This window comes from Gigantopelta aegis, chromosome 12 (assembly GCF_016097555.1).
Source record: "Gigantopelta aegis isolate Gae_Host chromosome 12, Gae_host_genome, whole genome shotgun sequence".
NCBI lineage: Eukaryota > Metazoa > Mollusca > Gastropoda > Neomphalida > Peltospiridae > Gigantopelta > Gigantopelta aegis.
This window is the reverse complement of record NC_054710.1, coordinates 11,199,784-11,219,329: the sequence shown is the minus strand read 5'-3', so window position 1 is coordinate 11,219,329 and position 19,546 is coordinate 11,199,784. Positions and strand designations below refer to the sequence as shown.

Below are 19,546 nucleotides of genomic sequence, written 5' to 3'. Positions count from 1 at the left end.
TTCCGTCAAGTGCCTTGCTAGACTCGACCCGTGCCCAAGTACTCGAGTTCCATGAAGTGCCTTGCTAGACTCGACCCGTGCCCAAGTACTCGAGTTCCGTCAAGTGTCTTGCTAGACTCGACCCGTGCCCAAGTACTCGAGTTCCGTCAAGTGTCTTGCTAGACTCGACCGGTGCCCAAGTACTCGAGTTCCATGAAGTGTCTTGCTAGACTCGACCCGTGCCCAAGTACTCGAGTTCCGTCAAGTGTCTTGCTAGACTCGACCCGTGCCCAAGTACTCGAGTTCCGTCAAGTGTCTTGCTAGACTCGACCCGTGCCCAAGTACTCGAGTTCCGTCAAGTGTCTTGCTAGACTCGACCCGTGCCCAAGTACTCGAGTTCCGTCAAGTGTCTTGCTAGACTCGACCCGTGCCCAAGTACTCGAGTTCCATGAAGTGTCTTGCTAGACTCGACCCGTGCCCAAGTACTCGAGTTCCGTCAAGTGTCTTGCTAGACTCGACCCGTGCCCAAGTACTCGAGTTCCGTCAAGTGTCTTGCTAGACTCGACCCGTGCCCAAGTACTCGAGTTCTCTGAAGTGTCTTGCTAGACTCGACCCGTGCCCAAGTACTCGAGTTCCGTCAAGTGTCTTGCTAGACTCGACCCGTGCCCAAGTACTCGAGTTCCGTCAAGTGTCTTGCTAGACTCGACCCGTGCCCAATTACTCGAGTTCTCTGAAGTGTGTTGCTAGACTCGACCCGTGCCCAATTACTCGAGTTCCGTGAAGTGTGTTGCTAGACTCGACCCGTGCCCAAGTACTCGAGTTCCATGAAGTGTCTTGCTAGACTCGACCCGTGCCCAAGTACTCGAGTTCCGTCAAGTGTCTTGCTAGACTCGACCCGTGCCCAAGTACTCGAGTTCCGTCAAGTGCCTTGCTAGACTCGACCCGTGCCCAAGTACTCGAGTACTCATGAAGACCCTAATTTGTGTGACTATTTTAGCATTGATTTTAAACTTACTTAAAGGGACATTCCTGAGTTTACTGCATTAATGTAAGATGTTTCCAACTGATAAAACATTTCCATGATTAAACTTACATATTAAATATATTTTCTGGTTTAGAATATCAGTGTCTGTATATTCAATGTGTTTCTGGTCATGTTAATATTTGTAAGAAGCCCAAACTGGATTTTGTCTTCAAATAATACGAATATAAGAAAAAAATACTTTTAGGAAATAAAATTTAACCTAGTACAAATATTAGAATGATGAGAAACACATTTAATATACTGCCACTAATATTTTATGCAGAAATATATATTTGATATGTAATTACAATCATTAAAAAGTGTCCGTTAGTCGATAACATAATAAAAATCTCAGCAAACTCAGGAATGTCCCTTCAAGTTAGAACAATCATGTCTATTTAAAGGGTTTAGCATTAACATCAGAATACAAGTCACACTGGTAAGTGCAGAACTATCATTTTGTGGCTGGTGTTTCCTCTCAATTTATGTGCATGTAAACTTGGTTTAAATCAAATTTTATTTTGCCATGAACATAATAAAATATTGTCCCAACCCCCACCCATGTGATTTATGCTGAAACACCCCCCCCCCCCCCATAAGGTTAAGTTTGTTTTGTTTACCGACACCACTAGAGCACATTGATTTATTAATCATCAGCTATTGTAAACCGACTGGAATGTGTTCTGTATTGTGATTGGTTAATTACATTCTTTTTCCGGGATCAAATAGACCATAACACCCGGAAAGCTAATGACATCATAACGCCTTCGGTCCAAAATGACATTTGCGGGATCAAATAGACAATAACACCCGCAAATCTAAATACTCCATATGGTTATCTCCTAAATGGATGTCAAACATTTAGTCATTCTGACATATATACAGGGTTGAAAATTAACATAAAAACCAGCAGGGCCAGTTGAAGACAAATCTTAATGGCCCTTCTCAAATTCATCTAGCTCTCCTATTATCACATTGAAATGTAACTGCTCAGCCAAAATCAAAACAAGAATGTTCTTTGTTGAATTCTGTGTGCTCACCATATATAATCCGTTTGCATCAAAAGGAAAGCGATGGACTGACATGTAACTTCATAATGAATAAAGTTAAAATTCATATAAAAACATGTTACAAGTATACCAATTCAAATAACCTTTTTTTTCAAATAAACAAAAATGTTTCTTTACAAATTAACATTAAATTATACAGATTAAATCTAATTTTTAATACAGGGGTGAAGACAAAATGCTAGAACATCCACGGTATGCAGCTTGACTTGCATTGTCTCTCATAATACAGTACAAAAAGACTAAAGGTAGAACTGTGTATGCTTTAGTAAACTAGTGAGAGTGGCAGTCTTCTTTGTGGTGATGCAAGAGGGGTGAAACTTCCAGTAAAGGATTTTCTTGGAGTGGCTGTCCTCCTATGGATGTGGTACTCGAGAGAGAGAAAGAAAGAAAGAAATGTTTTATTTAACGACGCACTCAACACATTTTATTTACGGTTATATGGTGTCAGACATATGGTTAAGAACCACACAGATTTTGAGAGGAAACCCGCTGTCGCCACTACATGGGCTACTCTTCCGATTGGCAGCAAGGGATCTTTTATTTGTGCTTCCCACAGGCAGGATAGCACAAACCATGGCCTTTGTTGAACCAGTTATGGATCACTGGTCGGTGCAAGTGGTTTACACCTACCCATTGAGCCTTGCGGAACACTCACTCAGGGTTTGGAGTCGGTATCTGGATTAAAAATTTCATGCCTCGACTGGGATCCGAACCCAGTACCTACCAGCCTGTAGACCGATGGCCTGCCACGACGCCACCGAGGCCGGTATTGGTACTCGAGAGAGATCTATGGAATCATTCACTATTTTGCCAAATACTCATTCAACTCTGCATTGTGCAGAGATATGGCCCTGATAATGTATTACAGTTTTGTCGTTCAGATTACCTTGGATGTTCCATCAACTACCTTAAAACCTGTATCAGAAAAGATTTAACTTATACACTTTGATGGTAATCTGTAAATAAATTTACACTGAACGTTCCCCTCCCCCCCACCCCCCCCAAAAAAAAAGTTATCTGAGATGGTATATGGGTTTAAAAATTAATTAATTAATGTTTTTATAATATAGTCTCAAAATGAATATTTTCTGCCTCAGTAAAATGTAATAATGCGTGTGTGTGTGTGTGTGTGTGTGTGTGTGTGTGTGTGTTTGTGCGCGCACACGTGTTCGTTTAATTTGGATATTGTAAGTGCTACAATAGTAGGCTACTAATAAAATAAATATTGAAAGAAAAATAAATATATAAAAACAAAAACAAGCAAAACAAAAACAATTTCCAAAGTATACAATGCACTTATCATATTATATCATTTGGTTATCATATTACAACGCATAAAAGCGTTCTTATGTAGTTCGTGCCAGCACAGACGCGGTGTGTTTTGTCACATTCGATTCAGTTTCTGTGCGTTTTTTTAAAACTGGTACCATATATTATACTCGCCAGACTCTAAAATCAATGGTCATCCAATGGACTATCTTAGTTAACCTTCTGACTACTGCAGGCGAGATATCTCGCCCAACGTCACGTCAGTCGATATAGATATACTGTACACTGTATACAGTGCATTCCCCAATTCATATTTCCCGCAGTTTTGCACACGACACTCACCGGAAACGGAAATATAATTAAAGAAAAAAGATTTTTTTTCAAAATGGTGGTTTTTGTTTAGATTTTTTCAATTGAAAATACCTTGAAATTTTGAGTTCAAAAAGTGGTTTTCGGCAAGTATTTTCGCTTGACATCAATGGCGGCACGTCGCGGTAATTTTCAGGGATCGATAGCTGATTGTAACAGCTAATTTGATAATAAATTTGATCGTTTTACCAACAACGAAAATTACCAAATATTGCAATATGAATCGTAGTTCGGGTTTTAAAAAAAATTCTGGTCAAAAAATCACTGTTATCGGGAATAATGGACATAAATACTGGACAGCTGGCCACAAATGCCCGTAAGTAAACGCAACTTTTTCTATTTTTTGCCTAATTTTAATCACCATTAGCCGATGTAAAATAATAAAAATTACAAAAAGAGACACGAAAATAATACTTACCGATTCATATATGAACTTTATTTCATGTATTTATAAAACATTGAAGTGAATATATGTGAGTAAAAATTATAAACTTGTACCCACTCAACGAGGTTTTTGTTAAAAATTAATCCAGTAGTCTAAAGGTTAAATTCTTAGTTGTCCTTACCCAATAAAGGTCACCACGGGCGACCGGGTGACTGCTAATTTTCAACCCTGCATATATTCTCAGAGAGGAAACCCGCTACATTTTTCCATTAGTAGCAAGGGATATTTTATTTATCATCCATTAAAGGCTTTTGTAGGAGATATCGCTGGCACTATAATCTGGATTGGTCAAATTTTGTTATGTCACTGTTTGTTTCAGCGCTAAACCTAACATTAGTGACGTCACGCCACCGACGTTCTGCTAGTTAACGAGTCTACCGCTGACATTCAACCCACATTACTGACACTGTTTACAACTGTCGCAAATGAAAATAATGATAATGGATGATAAAAAGAATACCCCCTCCTGTCCTGTGATATCACAATTTATCAGCACTCGTTGATAAAAGTATAAAATCCTTGGCAAGCCTCAGATTTCATACTTTTATCAACTTGTGCTGATAAATTATAATATCACAAGACACTCGGGGAGTATCCTCTACATACATCATCCCACAGACAGGATGGTACATATACATATGTATTGCTATCTCCTGGACAGTACGAGTAGGTCTACATGTATGTCAGCAGTTACATTACTCACAGACAGGATGGTACATATACATATGTATTGCTATCTCCTGGACAGTACGAGTAGGTCTACATGTATGTCAGCAGTTACATTACTCACAGACAGGATGGTACATATACATATGTATTGCTATCTCCTGGACAGTACGAGTAGGTCTACATGTATGTCAGCAGTTACATTACCCACAGACAGGATGGTACATATACATATGTATTGCTATCTCCTGGACAGTACGAGTAGGTCTACATGTATGTCAGCAGTTACATTACTCACAGACAGGATGGTACATATACATATGTATTGCTATCTCCTGGACAGTACGAGTAGGTCTACATGTATGTCAGCAGTTACATTACCCACAGACAGGATGGTACATACATATGTATTGCTATCTCCTGGACAGTACGAGTAGGTCTACATGTATGTCAGCAGTTACATTACTCACAGACAGGATGGTACATATACATATGTATTGCTATCTCCTGGACAGTACGAGTAGGTCTACATGTATGTCAGCAGTTACATTACTCACAGACAGGATGGTACATATACATATGTATTGCTATCTCCTGGACAGTACGAGTAGGTCTACATGTATGTCAGCAGTTACATTACTCACAGACAGGATGGTACATATACATATGTATTGCTATCTCCTGGACAGTACGAGTAGGTCTACATGTATGTCAGCAGTTACATTACTCACAGACAGGATGGTACATATACATATGTATTGCTATCTCCTGGACAGTACGAGTAGGTCTACATGTATGTCAGCAGTTACATTACCCACAGACAGGATGGTACATACATATGTATTGCTATCTCCTGGACAGTACGAGTAGGTCTACATGTATGTCGGCAGTTACATTACTCAGACAGGATGGTACATATACATATGTATTGCTATCTCCTGGACAGTACGAGTAGGTCTACATGTATGTCAGCAGTTACATTACCCACAGACAGGATGGTACATACATATGTATTGCTATCTCCTGGACAGTACGAGTAGGTCTACATGTATGTCGGCAGTTACATTACTCACAGACAGGATGGTACATATACATATGTATTGCTATCTCCTGGACAGTACGAGTAGGTCTACATGTATTTCGGCAGTTACATTACTCACAGACAGGATGGTACATACATATGTATTGCTATCTCCTGGACAGTACGAGTAGGTCTACATGTATGTCGGCAGTTACATTACTCACAGACAGGTTGGTACATACATATGTATTGCTATCTCCTGGACAGTACGAGTAGGTCTACATGTATGTCGGCAGTTACATTACCTACAGACAGGATGGTACATATACATATGTATTGCTATCTCCTGGACAGTACGAGTAGGTCTACATGTATGTCAGCAGTTACATTACCCACAGACAGGATGGTACATATACATATGTATTGCTATCTCCTGGACAGTACGAGTAGGTCTACATGTATGTCAGCAGTTACATTACTCACAGACAGGATGGTACATATACATATGTATTGCTATCTCCTGGACAGTACGAGTAGGTCTACATGTATGTCGGCAGTTACATTACCCACAGACAGGAAAGCACATACCACAGCTTTTGACCAGTTGTGGTGCACTGGTTGGAACGAGAAAAAACCCCAATCAGTTGAATGGATCTATCGAGGTGGTTCGATCCTGTAATGCAAGCACCTCAGGCGAGCACTCAACCGACTGAGCTAAATCCCACCCCCCTCAATGGTAGAGAACGACTCAGAAGGACAATATCAACTGATGAGAGCAAAATAAATAGTATTGCCCAGTACAGAGTTGGGTATTCTATTTATTACCCATTATCAAATTTATCATTTTATGGAAGATTTTCACATGATACTGTTGTTGAAAACAAGTTTGCAAGTTGAGAACAAGAGACAGCATTGCGTCATAGCTGTGATGTACGTATCGCTGATGATGCAAGTTAGTTGTTGACATGACTTCTACCACGTAAACTATTCATACACACAATTAACCCACAATTAACCGCCTATAGTGAAGCACTGTTTATGATGTCTAAACATATCTAGAGGCGAAGACTTTTTTTCCCCCCTAGGGAGAGATAATTTTTCTTTCCACGTCGCTTCTCTCTGCCCACTATAATGTGTGATTTCTCCTGCAATATTCTCCTAGGAGATATCGCTTCTTTTGTTACGTCACTGTGTACGTCACACCACTGTCGTTCTGCTAGTTAACAGGTCTACTATCTGCTGCCAAGATGACATTCAATCCACATTACTGACATTGTTTACAACTGTCGCAAATGGAAAGAATGATAAAGGATGATAAAAAGAATACCCCCCCCCCCCCCCACCCCACCATGTCTTGTGATATCATAATTTATCAGCACTCGTTGATAGAAGTATAAAAATCCTCAGCAAGTCTCAGATTTCATACCTTTTATCAACTCGTGCTGATAAATTATGATATCACAAGACACTCGGGGAGTATCCTCTATTTATCATCTCAACCCGTGCCTCACAACTGGTACATCAAAGGACTTGGTATGTACTGTCCTGTCTATGATGTGGCTGCATCACATTCTCTTTTGTGTCGGACTGCTGGGCTAGCTCTGGGTGAGCAGAACATTTTGCCAAATTATCTATTCAACTTCAAATATTGCACAATCCTAGTTATTTGTTTAACAAAATATCAATTATTACATGAATTTATCACGGCCAAATTAAAATGAAATCCGCCATTTCTTCTTAAAATTCACAACTGGAGAATTTGGGTGAGTGCCAGAGCTAGCACACACCACCCTCCCCTCTCTTTCTCCCTCCCTATCCACCCTCCCCTCTCTCACCACCCTCCCCTCTCTTTCTTCCTCCTTCCCTCTCTCACCACCCTCCCCTCTCTTTCTCCCTCCCTATCCCTCCTTCCCTCTCTCACCACCCTCCCCTCTCTTTCTCCCTCCCTATCCCTCCTTCCCTCTCTCACCACCCTCCCCTCTCTTTCTCCCTCCGTATCCCTCCTTCCCTCTCTCACCACCCTCCCCTCTCTTTCTCCCTCCCTATACCTCCTTCCCTCTCTCACCACCCTCCCCTCTCTTTCTCCCTCCCTATCCCTCCTTCCCTCTCTCACCACCCTCCCCACTCTTTCTCCCTCCCTATCCCTCCTTCCCTCTCTCACCACCCTCCCCTCTCTTTCTCCCTCCCTATCCCTCCTTCCCTTTCTCCCTCCCTATCCCTCCTCCCCTCTCTTTCTCCCTCCATATACCTCCTTCCCTCTCACCACCCTCCCCTCTCTTTCTCCCTCCCTATCCCTCCTTCCCTCTCTCACCACCCTCCCCTCTCTTTCTCCTTCCCTATCCCTCCCTCCCTCTCTCACCACCCTCCCCTCTCTTTCTACCTCCCTATCACCTCTCCCTAGTGTTAAAATAACGACATATATTAGAAACATGCTCAGGCGTTTCTTTCCTTTCCCAGGACATATCTTACCTGCTGTGCATGCACATGTGCGTCTGGATTGCCCCACCCTCACCCCACCCCACAAAATAATCACATATATATTAGAAACCAAATGGCCAGTTTGAAATATACCCAGGACATATCTTACCTGTTGGTGTGTGCAGGTGCCTGCAGAGTGCCTCCCATCCCACCCCACTCACTCTCCCTCCTATACTCCCCTAACCTCTCCTCGGTATTAAAATAGTCACACATATATTAGAAACCAAATGGTCAGTTTGAAATATGCCCAGGACATATCTTACCTGTGTACATGCGGAGTGCATCCCACCCAACCCAGCTCGTTCGCTCTCTCTCCCCCTCCCTCTCTCTCCCTCCTATCCTCCCCATACCTCTCCTCAGTACTAAAATAATCACATATATCAGAAACCAAATGGCCAGTTTGAAATATGCCCAGGACGTATCTTACCTGTGTGTGTGCGCAGGTGCGTGCGGAGTGCCTCCCTGGACGACAGACCCTTCTTGCAGTACGGACATTCGTTGATCTTCAGCCCCTTCTTGGTGAACTTCTTCTTCATCAGGGCTATGATGGTGTTGGACGTCATCTCCAGACCTCCAAGATCCTCTGAGGAAATGATTCCATCGGGTGGCAGAGTCTGGACCGGCTTAGCCTTGGCACTCCCAATGTTCCCTTGCACGTCCTTCTTCCTGGAGGCGGGTCTCGGCCTGCTAGCTCTCTTCTTCTTCTCCACGAACGTCTCAGTGACCGGAGTCTCGGTGTACTGGACAGCGTCTGATGCTGATGTCAGTGTGGTGGTGCATGATGAGGAGGAGTTCAGAAAGACCACCATGGAGTCGGAGGTGTTGTTGTAGGTCTGTTTCACCAGCATCAGCGGATTATCCCCCGCCGAGCCGTGCTGACCTCCGAACACCATCCCAGCTTCCACCTGCTGCTGCATTGTGGGTAATTGAATCAGTGTGCCGCCGTGGAGACCGGTCGTCGGGTGGTGCATCTCAGTCGTCTGCCCTTGGAGTCCGGAACTTTCCAAGATGTGACACTGAGATCCGGACTGCCCGTCTTGAGCTGCCTGTCTTTGAAGGAGAGCTACGTGAGCCACCTGTCCTTCGATCAGCCGTTCGTGACTGGCGAGGCTATGAACGATGCCCTCGTGATCCTGGATGATGCCCTCATGACCCTGGATGATGTCTTCTCGACCCTGGATGACGCCCTCGTGACCCTGGATGATGCCTTCTTGACCGGAGGATCCCTGGATTAATGATGACTCCAGCACAGATCCTAGCTGCGTGAACTGGGAACACTGCTGATGACTGAGGACCAGGTTCTGGACTGGTATGTAGCCAGACGTATCCGAGTAACTCCCCTGGAGGAGGGTGGCCGTTGCCAATGCCAACACGTCCGGTCGTTCTGCGTGGAGTCCATTCACAGACGGGATGGAGGCATCAGACACGTGCAGGGTCACTGGCACGGCTTGGTTTTCCAGGTCAGCACTGACTTGGTAGTATGTAGGTATAGTCATATCGGTATCGTACGATATATTCACAGCCTGCGAGTTCATGAATTCTGGACGGTTCTCCATTATAAAGTATTAGCAGTATTGTTATCCACCCTCAATAAAGGCTTTGTTATCAGCGCTATGAGCAATATTAGTATGTTAGAACAGTCATATCACCACTGACTTGGTAGTATGTTGGTATAGTCATATCGGTATTGTACGATATATTAACAGCCTGGACAATTCTCCATTATGAAGTATTAACAGTACTGTTATCCACCCTCAATAAAGGCTTTGTTATCAGCACTATGAGTATGTCAGAACTGTTATCAACAATATTGATATGTAGAAACAGTCATAATAGGCATCATAGGCTATATTCACATTCTGGGAGTTGGTGTATTCATGTCGGTTCTCCATTGTTAACAGTACATATCAATAAAGGCTTCGTTATCAGTGCTATGAGCAATATCAGTATTTTGGAACAGTCATATCGGCATCATAGGCTATATTCACCATCTGGGTGTTGAAGTATTCTGGTTGATCCTCCATTGATAAATGTTATCTGCACTATTAGCCTACATTTACCATCTTGATTGTTCACATATTTGTTGGTTATCCATTGTTAACGTGTTACCAGCACTGTTATTATTTACATCTCCATTCTCTTGTACGAGTGCTACAGATAAGCTACTCTTTCACGTCTTGTATTGAACTCATTGACAGAAATGTTTTATTTTGCGATGCACTCAACACATTTTGTTTACGGTTATGTGGCGTCGGAGGATGAACTCATTGAAGTAAATTAATCAAGTATTTCATCTTGGAATACGGTTTATGGAAATCTGGTTCTTACTGCTTGTTTTTAGTGGTACCGTAGTTGAAAAATTATCCACTTCATCGAACATCATCTACCCCTTTTGAATGGTTATAGCAATCTATTGTAAGAACGTCTTGGCTACCAGTCTAGATCTTTTGAATGGTTATAGCATTCAGTTGTAAGAATGTCTTGGTCACCAGTCTAGATCTTTTGAATAGTTATAGCATTCTACTGCAAGAATCTCTTAGCCACCAGTCTACACCTTTTGAATGGTTATTGCAATGTATTGTAAGAATGCCTTGGCCACCAGTCTACACCTTTTGAATGATTATTGCATTCTACTGTAAGAATGTCTTGGCCACCAGTCTACACCTTTTGAATGATTATTGCATTCTATTGCAAGAATGTCTTGGCCACCACACCTTTTGAATGGTTATTGCAATGTACTGTAAGAATGCCTTGGCCACCAGTCTACACCTTTTGAATGGTTATTGCAAAGTGCTGTAAGAATGCCTTGGCCACCAGTCTACACCTTTTGAATGGTTATTGCAATGTGGTGTAAGAATGTCTTGGCCACCAGTCTACACCTTTTGAATGGTTATTGCAATGTGGTGTAAGAATGCCTTGGCCACCAGTCTACACCTTTTGAATGGTTATTGCAAAGTGCTGTAAGAATGTCTTGGCCACCAGTCTACACCTTTTGAATGGTTATTGCAATGTGGTGTAAGAATGCCTTGGCCACCAGTCTACCACTTTTGAATGGTTATTGCAATATGTTGTAAGAATGTCCTGGCCACTGGTCCACACTTCATGAAGCACTAGTGACATTCCTGAAATATTTGTCAAACACCACGTCTTGTTGACTGCAACACATGTCCATATGTAGAGTAAAAAAAGGTAATTATGTTCCTTTCTCCGCTTATTAAGATGAATGGATGCACCAGTTATTTACTTGGAAATCAATTAGTCGGCTGAAAATATGATATATGAGTTTCCAGCATCTGCACGTATCATGTTCACATGATATTTTTGTTTAAACAAAGTGTTCCTAATGTTTAAGTCTTCCTCATATGAATGAATGAATTAACGTTATGTTTATGACCCTCCAGCACCAAAACACACACACACATTCCAAAACGCATATCCTTCTTTTATGCAAAACTGAAGCATTATTATAATATTTATATTCTTCATAAGACTTCGGCTGACAAATATATGTACGCAGAGTTCATTTTGGTGAGTCAAATTGGAAGCTGTAGGTACTTGTAGGACAAAGTCAGCAAAACTGGAAAACCTGAAAAAAACATAAGAAGAACATATTAGTAATTTAGTATCCAGAGGCATAACTAAAGGATAGAGGGACAGTTGGCCCCTTGAAAAATAAGAAACAGTACCCTGGTAGATTAAAAGTTCTGTTTTTGGTCAATTTGTAAAAGATCCTATATTACTGCCCTAAATTGATCCCGACTGGCTGGAACGAGAAATAGCCAAATGGGCCCACAGAAACTAATAAATGCATTTCACTAATTTTCTGCAAAAGCATTTTTTTTAATTATGTTTTCTATGTAAAACATATATCAAGTCCACAAATGGTGATCTTAAAGGGACAGACCCGAGTTTCAGCCCATGAAAATGCACTCTAAGTTTAGTTAATCTACAAACCTGTAACACATTTGGAAAAAGTTACAACTGAATGAAACACGAGTCTGTGACTTTTAAACAGTGGAATACCCTCTAAAAATAGACCAAAACTCGACTCCATAACTGTCACTTCTCAGACATACATGCGTTTTTAAAAATATGAGAAATGCATTTTGCGATATTAAAAACACCAGGATGACCAAAAACACTTTGAATGTACGGAAATGGGTAATCTAAACAATAAAATTTAAGTAAAGTATGATTTCAGTTATTAAAAACGGCTCAAATAGTCAAACATATGCCATAGTGTTTAAAAACTAGGGTACTATATGTCCCTTTAAGTTGAAATAAGTAATTAAAAGTAAATTAAGGACAGAATTTTAAAAAACGAGTATAAAAATCAGAACATCACATCCTGAGGATAGTAATGATGGTAGACGTCGGTTTTGGGATAAAATGTGTGTTTGTCGGTTTTTGCGCCTGATTGAACTCTTCATACATGTATGCCGTATATACGCAAATATGTTCGTGAATAAAATATACCACGAAAATCACTAACCCGTTGATAGCACTGCAAATTTAATTGCGCACTTATTTCTGATTTGTTCAGACTGACCATGGATGTGTATATATGTTAACATTGGAAATATTTACATTATTTACCTTATAATATATAGTCTTATCTCTACACGCCCAACCGATATCAGAATCAAGCAGTCAGAGGTACCTGTTAAATTTAATTCTTTCCCATTTTCTATAAGTGAATATGTGAACCATAATGTGTCACAATTAGGAACTATATAGTGGACCGAGATGAATGAACTCTCACCGATAAATGAACTTTGTAGTGCACAGACCATGTATCTTGTAAAGTTCAGCTAACAATATCACTAACAAGAGCAAGAAAACAATATCTGGGCAACTGGGCAACTCTTTTTACGTGCCCATATCCACTAAGGTTCAGGCATGCCCGCCCCGGATCTAGTCTCTGACTTCGCCAGTGACCATTTCTGGGGCCGGAGGGGTAAACATGCTGATGCTTATTTTAATCAACATGGTTATTGATTAATGGCATGTGCTCAACATCAGTGTTCGAGATTAAGGGTATCCCGATATCCCGGGGATACCAGAATTTAATTTTGGATACCAGACTTCAAGAACCCAGTATCCCACCGGGATGCCATATAATGTTTTGGGGCTTTTTTAATCGTGCATTTTTATTTTTTGGTGAAGTTAAGCAACAGTATTTTCGAGCTCGTACCCAGTCTAATGCCATGCCATAACAATATATCCACCCAGTCTAATGCTACACTGGTGCATTAGCGGCGTAGCAATAGACTGGGAACCACTAAGATACTATTGGTTTTGTTGGATGTTTCTTCCCTTCAAATTTTATTTGAGATATTGATTCCACATCTGCAGAAAATTGATACAGGTAGGTTTATCATTAATAATGTCAGAATCACTTATAAATTATTGCTAAATATTAATTTATGTTAGTATTATTAAAAAATAGATTCCATTTAATTGCCAATTTCACGAATTCCACGATTGCGGCTGGGAACGAGAACAGTGTCGTTCAAGTTTGTTACGATGTTATTTATGAATTTCATTTAAGTGGGATACTAAATTCTCAGGTGGGATACCTGATTTTGAAATGTTAGTATCCAACTGGGATACTGCTCCAAATTTTTAATCTCGAACACTGAACATATATGAAGGAAGGAAATGTTATATTTAACAACACACTCAACACATTCTATTTACAGTTATATGGCGTCAGACATATGGTTAAGGACGACATAGATATCGAGGGAGGAAACCCGCTGTCGCCATTTCATGGACTACTCTTTTTGATTAGCAGCAAGGGATCTTTTATATGCACCATCCCACAGACAGGATAGTACATACCACAACCTTTGTTATACCAATCGTGGTGCACTGGCTGGAGCGAGAAATAGCCCAATGGGCCCACCGACGGGGATCGATCCCAGACCGACCGCGCATCAAGCGAACACTTTACCACGTACTGGGCTATGTCCCACTCCTCAACATGTATGAAAACAAAGATCTGAAGTGATAAAAGATAGCCAAAAATTAAACATATTTCACGCGTTGTGTTAATTTAAATACATACATTATGCTTGTTTGAGGCCGACAGCATGCGTTCCAACCTGTCAATTACGCGTTTTATTATTTACACTCAGGTAAGTGCAACAAAGCTCAGTACCGACCGCACAGTACTCTAGATGTGTTATGGAATAACAAAAAATATGCTATATTACAGCCCTCTTTTATTTTGATTGATATGCTTACAAATTTTCAGAGTATGACAAATATTTTGAAAAGTCACTAGCCACAGGGCTAGTGGGTTTGTGAAAACCACTAGCCCACCAAGATAAAGCACTAGCCCAAATTCCTGATCAATTATAACTGGATTTTTATATAATTTTTGTAACATTACACATTTACGAGTATAACAGTAAAATAAAACAAACACTTAAATCATGTTGTAACTTTCAGTTTTTTGTCGTGTTGTACATTTGGTTTTTTGTAAAGTGTGATCCATCGTCATTGTTCCGTTTTAATTGAGCAAACTCATGGTTGATATCTAAACCCACTATCAAAATAATTAAATTTAAATGAGGGTACGACATTGTAACACACGGTAATAGATGGTTCAGTGTATTCGATATTTGGTTATACATTTAGGGCCATACTATTTATGTCGCCAGGAACGGTGATGTCAATTGCATCAAATACAGGGCATTATCCCCGTGTCAGACCGATATAAAAAGAATATAACGGCGACATCTAATCCGTTGTTAATTGATGAACAAAAAAGGTATCATCTTGTATCGGCAGCTGTGACGCATTATCCAGACCATTACACGTAATATGCCAAGCAGAGTCATTGCATGTGCAGTTACCATTAAAGTAAATTGTTCTCCTGATTGCCGATAAACACATGTCAGCGAAGTGTTAAATTAGAAAACAATAGGTAAATAAAACAAACACTGAAATTCAAAGCATGACTGGGGTTTACTTGATTGAGATTAACCTGTCGTCGCGATTGGTGATTTCCAACCAATCAAAACACGCATATCATTAGACTTATTTCCTGTGCCAGAAACTTGAAAGGGAAAAGTAAACAATGCATGCTGTAACTGTGGCGATGTAGAAACTGCAGTTTGCAGACTTAGTTCAAGTAGATTATTATTATACACTGATTTCGTTGTTGATATTATTCGATGACAAACGTCACAATCAAATTTATTAAACGAAATTTCACCCGAGAGAAAAAGAAAAGAAAAGAAAAAAAAAACCCACGAATGAGCGATAAGGAGGGGGGTAGAAACCACTAGCCCGCAGCATTTCTCACTAGCCCGAACTTAAAAACCACTAGCCACGGGCATCGGGCTAGCGGATTTGTCGAACTCACAAATACTGATGAACAAACGCCCAATGAGAAAGAAAGAAATGTTTTATTTAACGACGCACTCAACACATTTTATTTACGGTTATATGGCGTCAGACATATGGTTAAGGACCACACAGATTTTGAGAGGAAACCCGCTGTCACCACTACATGGGTTACTCTTTCCGATTAGCAGCAAGGGATCTTTTATTTGCGCTTCCCACAGGCAGGATAGCGCAAACCATGGCCTTTGTTGAACCAGTTATGGATCACTGGACGGTGCAAGTGGTTTACACCTACCCATTGAGCATTGCGGAGCACTCACTCCGGGTTTGGAGTTGTTATCTGGATTAAAAATCCCATGCCTCGACTGGGATCCGAACCCAGTACCTACCAGCCTGTAGACCGATGGCCTACCACAATGCCACCGAGGCCGGTCAAACACCCAAAGAGAGGCTCAAATAGGGTACGCTATAAAAGTTGAAGGCGGGGTATTTGTAACATTTTCAAATGATTTCTTATTTTATTTGTAAGAGCTACTAATTTTGGAGGGTGGGGTGGGGTGGGGGCTTAATGTTATTATTTTTAAGGATTAAATAAATAAAAAGGTAGCAATCTTGATTTTCCATTACAGAATTGTTGAACGACCATCACCTGAGACAAAGCTGGCATGTACCTTATGATGTCACACATTCAGCAAATTAGTGATTAGTCAGGGCTTCTAGATTATGGTAGCCCCACTCCCATGGCTAGTGATATTCAATGTTGGGCTAGTAAATAACTACTATTGTCATGCCTGACAGTGAATTTTTGTTAGTCAAATGTTTCCGTTAAGTCTATTTTGTAAACATGAATATCCTGTCCAACGCCCAATGTTAAATGTTTTTAAGTTCTATCTCCCTTTTTAGGTGACATATCCAATTAGTTAAATTGTATTAAATTAAAGTAAAGCAGGGCTAGTGAATTCTTAATTGTGGCTAGTAAAAAAAAATTAATCACTGATCCCATGGCATGTATCTCATGATGTCACACATTCAGCGAATTAGTAATCATTGGTAGACGACAACCAAGCTCAGCCAGCTGACATTTCGCCGACATTTGCTAATTATTTTGAGTGGTTCCTGAAGTGGTCATTCGATTTACTGTGTAGCGCAGGGCTCGAACTTAAGAATTTGTCTCCCACGGCAATTTAAAAACAAAAATGCCATGGGTGAAACATCCTACCGACGTCTATTGTGAGCCTGCCTATGGCAATTTTTTTTAAAGTGACATATAAACATGACTGAAAGGCTATTTTGCTCTATGTAGACATATTTCAAATGTGCAAATGTACTGGCAGACAATGTACACCAGGTGTATATATTTTACCATTGTTTAGGAGCTTTACTGATGGTCTCTACATACGGCAATTTACATCTCAACGATGGTAATTGCCGTCGGTGCCGTCGTTACGTTCAAACTCTGGTAGCGTCTAGCCCTGTTGTTTTATGTTACTCAAAATGCAGATGCAGTAGCCAGAAGTGAAGGAAACTGGCTGAAACGAAAAATAGCCCAATGGGCCCACCGACAGGGATCGATCCCAAAGCTACCAGGCTACCCGACCCCGAGTTGTAAGAATTTGTTTTGTTTAAGGACACCACTAGAGCACACTGCTTTTAAAGTAATCATCAGCTATTGGATGTCAAACATTTGGTAATTCTGACATAGTCTTCAGAGAAAGAAAGAAAGAAAGAAGTGTTTTATTTAACGACGCACTCGACACATTTTATTTACGGTTTATTTACAGTTATAGACTGATGGCATGCCACGACGCCACCGAGGCCGGTTAGTCTTCAGAGAAAACCTGCTACATTTTTCCTAAAGCAGCAAGGGATCTTTTATATGTGCTTTCCCATAGATAGGAAAGCACATTCCACGGCATTTGACCAGCTGTGGTGCACTGGTTGGAAGGAGAAAAACAAAATCAGTTAAATGGATCCACTGAGGTGGTTCGATCCTGCGACGCAAGCACCTCAGGCGAGTACTCAACCGACTATGCTAAATCCTGTCGCCGAGTTTTAAGAGTGCTCAGACTAGCAACTGGACAGTCATAACTATAAGTCACTAACAATAAGGGGCGGAATGTAGCTCAGTGGTACAGTGCTCGCTCGATGCGCGGTCGGTCTGGGATCGATCCCCGATGGTGGGCCCATTGGGCTATTTCTCGTCACAGCCAGTGCGTCACGACTGGTATATATGAAAGGCTGTGGTATGTGCTATCCTGTCTGTGGGATGGTGCATATAAAAGATCCCTTGCTGCTAATCGGAAAGAGTAGCCCATGAAGTGGCGAAAGCGGGTTTCCTCTCAATATCTGTGTGGTCCTTAACCGTAATTAAAATGTTTTGAGTGCGTCGTTAAATAAAAAATTTAAAATATTTTTAAAATAAAAAATAAAAAGACTAGCAATATTGCGTCCTGCTACCTGTGCGGTCCTTAATCCTATCCTTGATGCCATATAACAGTAAAAAAATTAATATTCATTGAGTGTATCATGAAATAAAACATTATAAATATATAATTATATATTTTGCTATTGAAAGTTGTAGGGTTTTTTTATTATTATTTTTGCATAATGACCCCATTCAGTGTTCGAGATTAAACATTTTAGGCAGTATCCCAGTTGGATAGTAACATTTCAAAATCTTGTATCCTACCTGAGAATTTAGTATCCCACTTAAAGGTAGGGTCAACTCAAACAAGAGCCTTATGTGTTGGAAAGATGCATACCCAGACCACCAACACACACTGACACTTTAACAAATAAAAAATGCGTAATTTTAGAGTTAATAAAAAAACACGATTATTCCTGCTAAATGGGGGCAGCCATTTTGTTTCGTTTTTGTGATGTCCGGTGGTATAGCTTTGGGCGAAGTGACGTTAGCTCCGTCCATCTTCTCTATGCACAGTGTAAACAAACACTCTAATTTACGACAAGGCGCTTCGCTTTCATCAACCTGACTTGTAAAACAACATATACTGAAGGCCAAAAGAAACTTTACCATTTTCAATTTGGAATAATGTATGCAGAAAATTATATCCGCCCACTGCACGTTTTGGGTGGAACACACAGAAAAGTGAAAAACTCGTGCACTATGAACAGCAGCAATTGCATGTGCAATAAGGGTATAAAAACGGTTTAGACGGCATGTCAGACATCCACACAGATAAAAAAACAACCATAGGAATGCCACGACTGACACCAGAACAACGTGAGAGAGCCCTGGGTATGATACAGATGGGAGTCACTCATGCCCACATCGCCAGAACCTTCGGTTGTACCCGTGTTACTGTTACAAACTTGATGCAACGCTACAGGCAAACAGGGCAGACATCAGACAGGCCAAGAACAGGCAGACCCAGGGTGACTTCGCCCCGCGATGACCGGTACTTGCATACCTTGCATCTACGAAATCGCTTCCTGACAGTGACGTCATCAGCAATGAATGCCTTAGGTCACAGGGTTAGTAGACAGACAGTGGCCAGGCGACTCAGGACTCATGGAATAAGGGCTTACAGACCATATAGAGGACACTTACTGACACCACAACATCGTCATTTGAGATTGACATGGGCTAGGACTGTACAATGTTGGCAGCGACGTGATTGGCTGCGGGTTCTTTTCACTGATGAAAGCCAGTTCTTTGTTCAGAGTTGATGGAAGACAGTGTGTGTACCGCCGTAGGGGAGAATGAGTGGCGGCTTCTTGCTTTCAGGAGGTCATGCCATATGGTGGAGGGAGTGTCATGGTGTGGGGAGGTATCTGTGCACAGGAAAGGACACCATTGGTCATCGTTCACGGCATCTTCATAAATCAAGGTTAATATTCGTTCCTCG

The 19,546-nt window shown here is 41.1% G+C and overlaps 1 protein-coding gene across 1 annotated transcript in view; it reads right to left on the bottom strand.

The window, feature by feature from the left end:
- The window catches only part of LOC121385813, a 29,429-nt gene extending 19,552 nt beyond the window's left edge, over window positions 1–9,877 (bottom strand). Inside the window, exon 1 of the mRNA XM_041516601.1 lies at window positions 8,749–9,877. Coding sequence (XP_041372535.1) covers window positions 8,749–9,877 — 1,129 coding nt within the window. The remainder of the gene's footprint in view (window positions 1–8,748) is intronic.
- Between the last annotated feature and the right edge of the window lie 9,669 nt (window positions 9,878–19,546).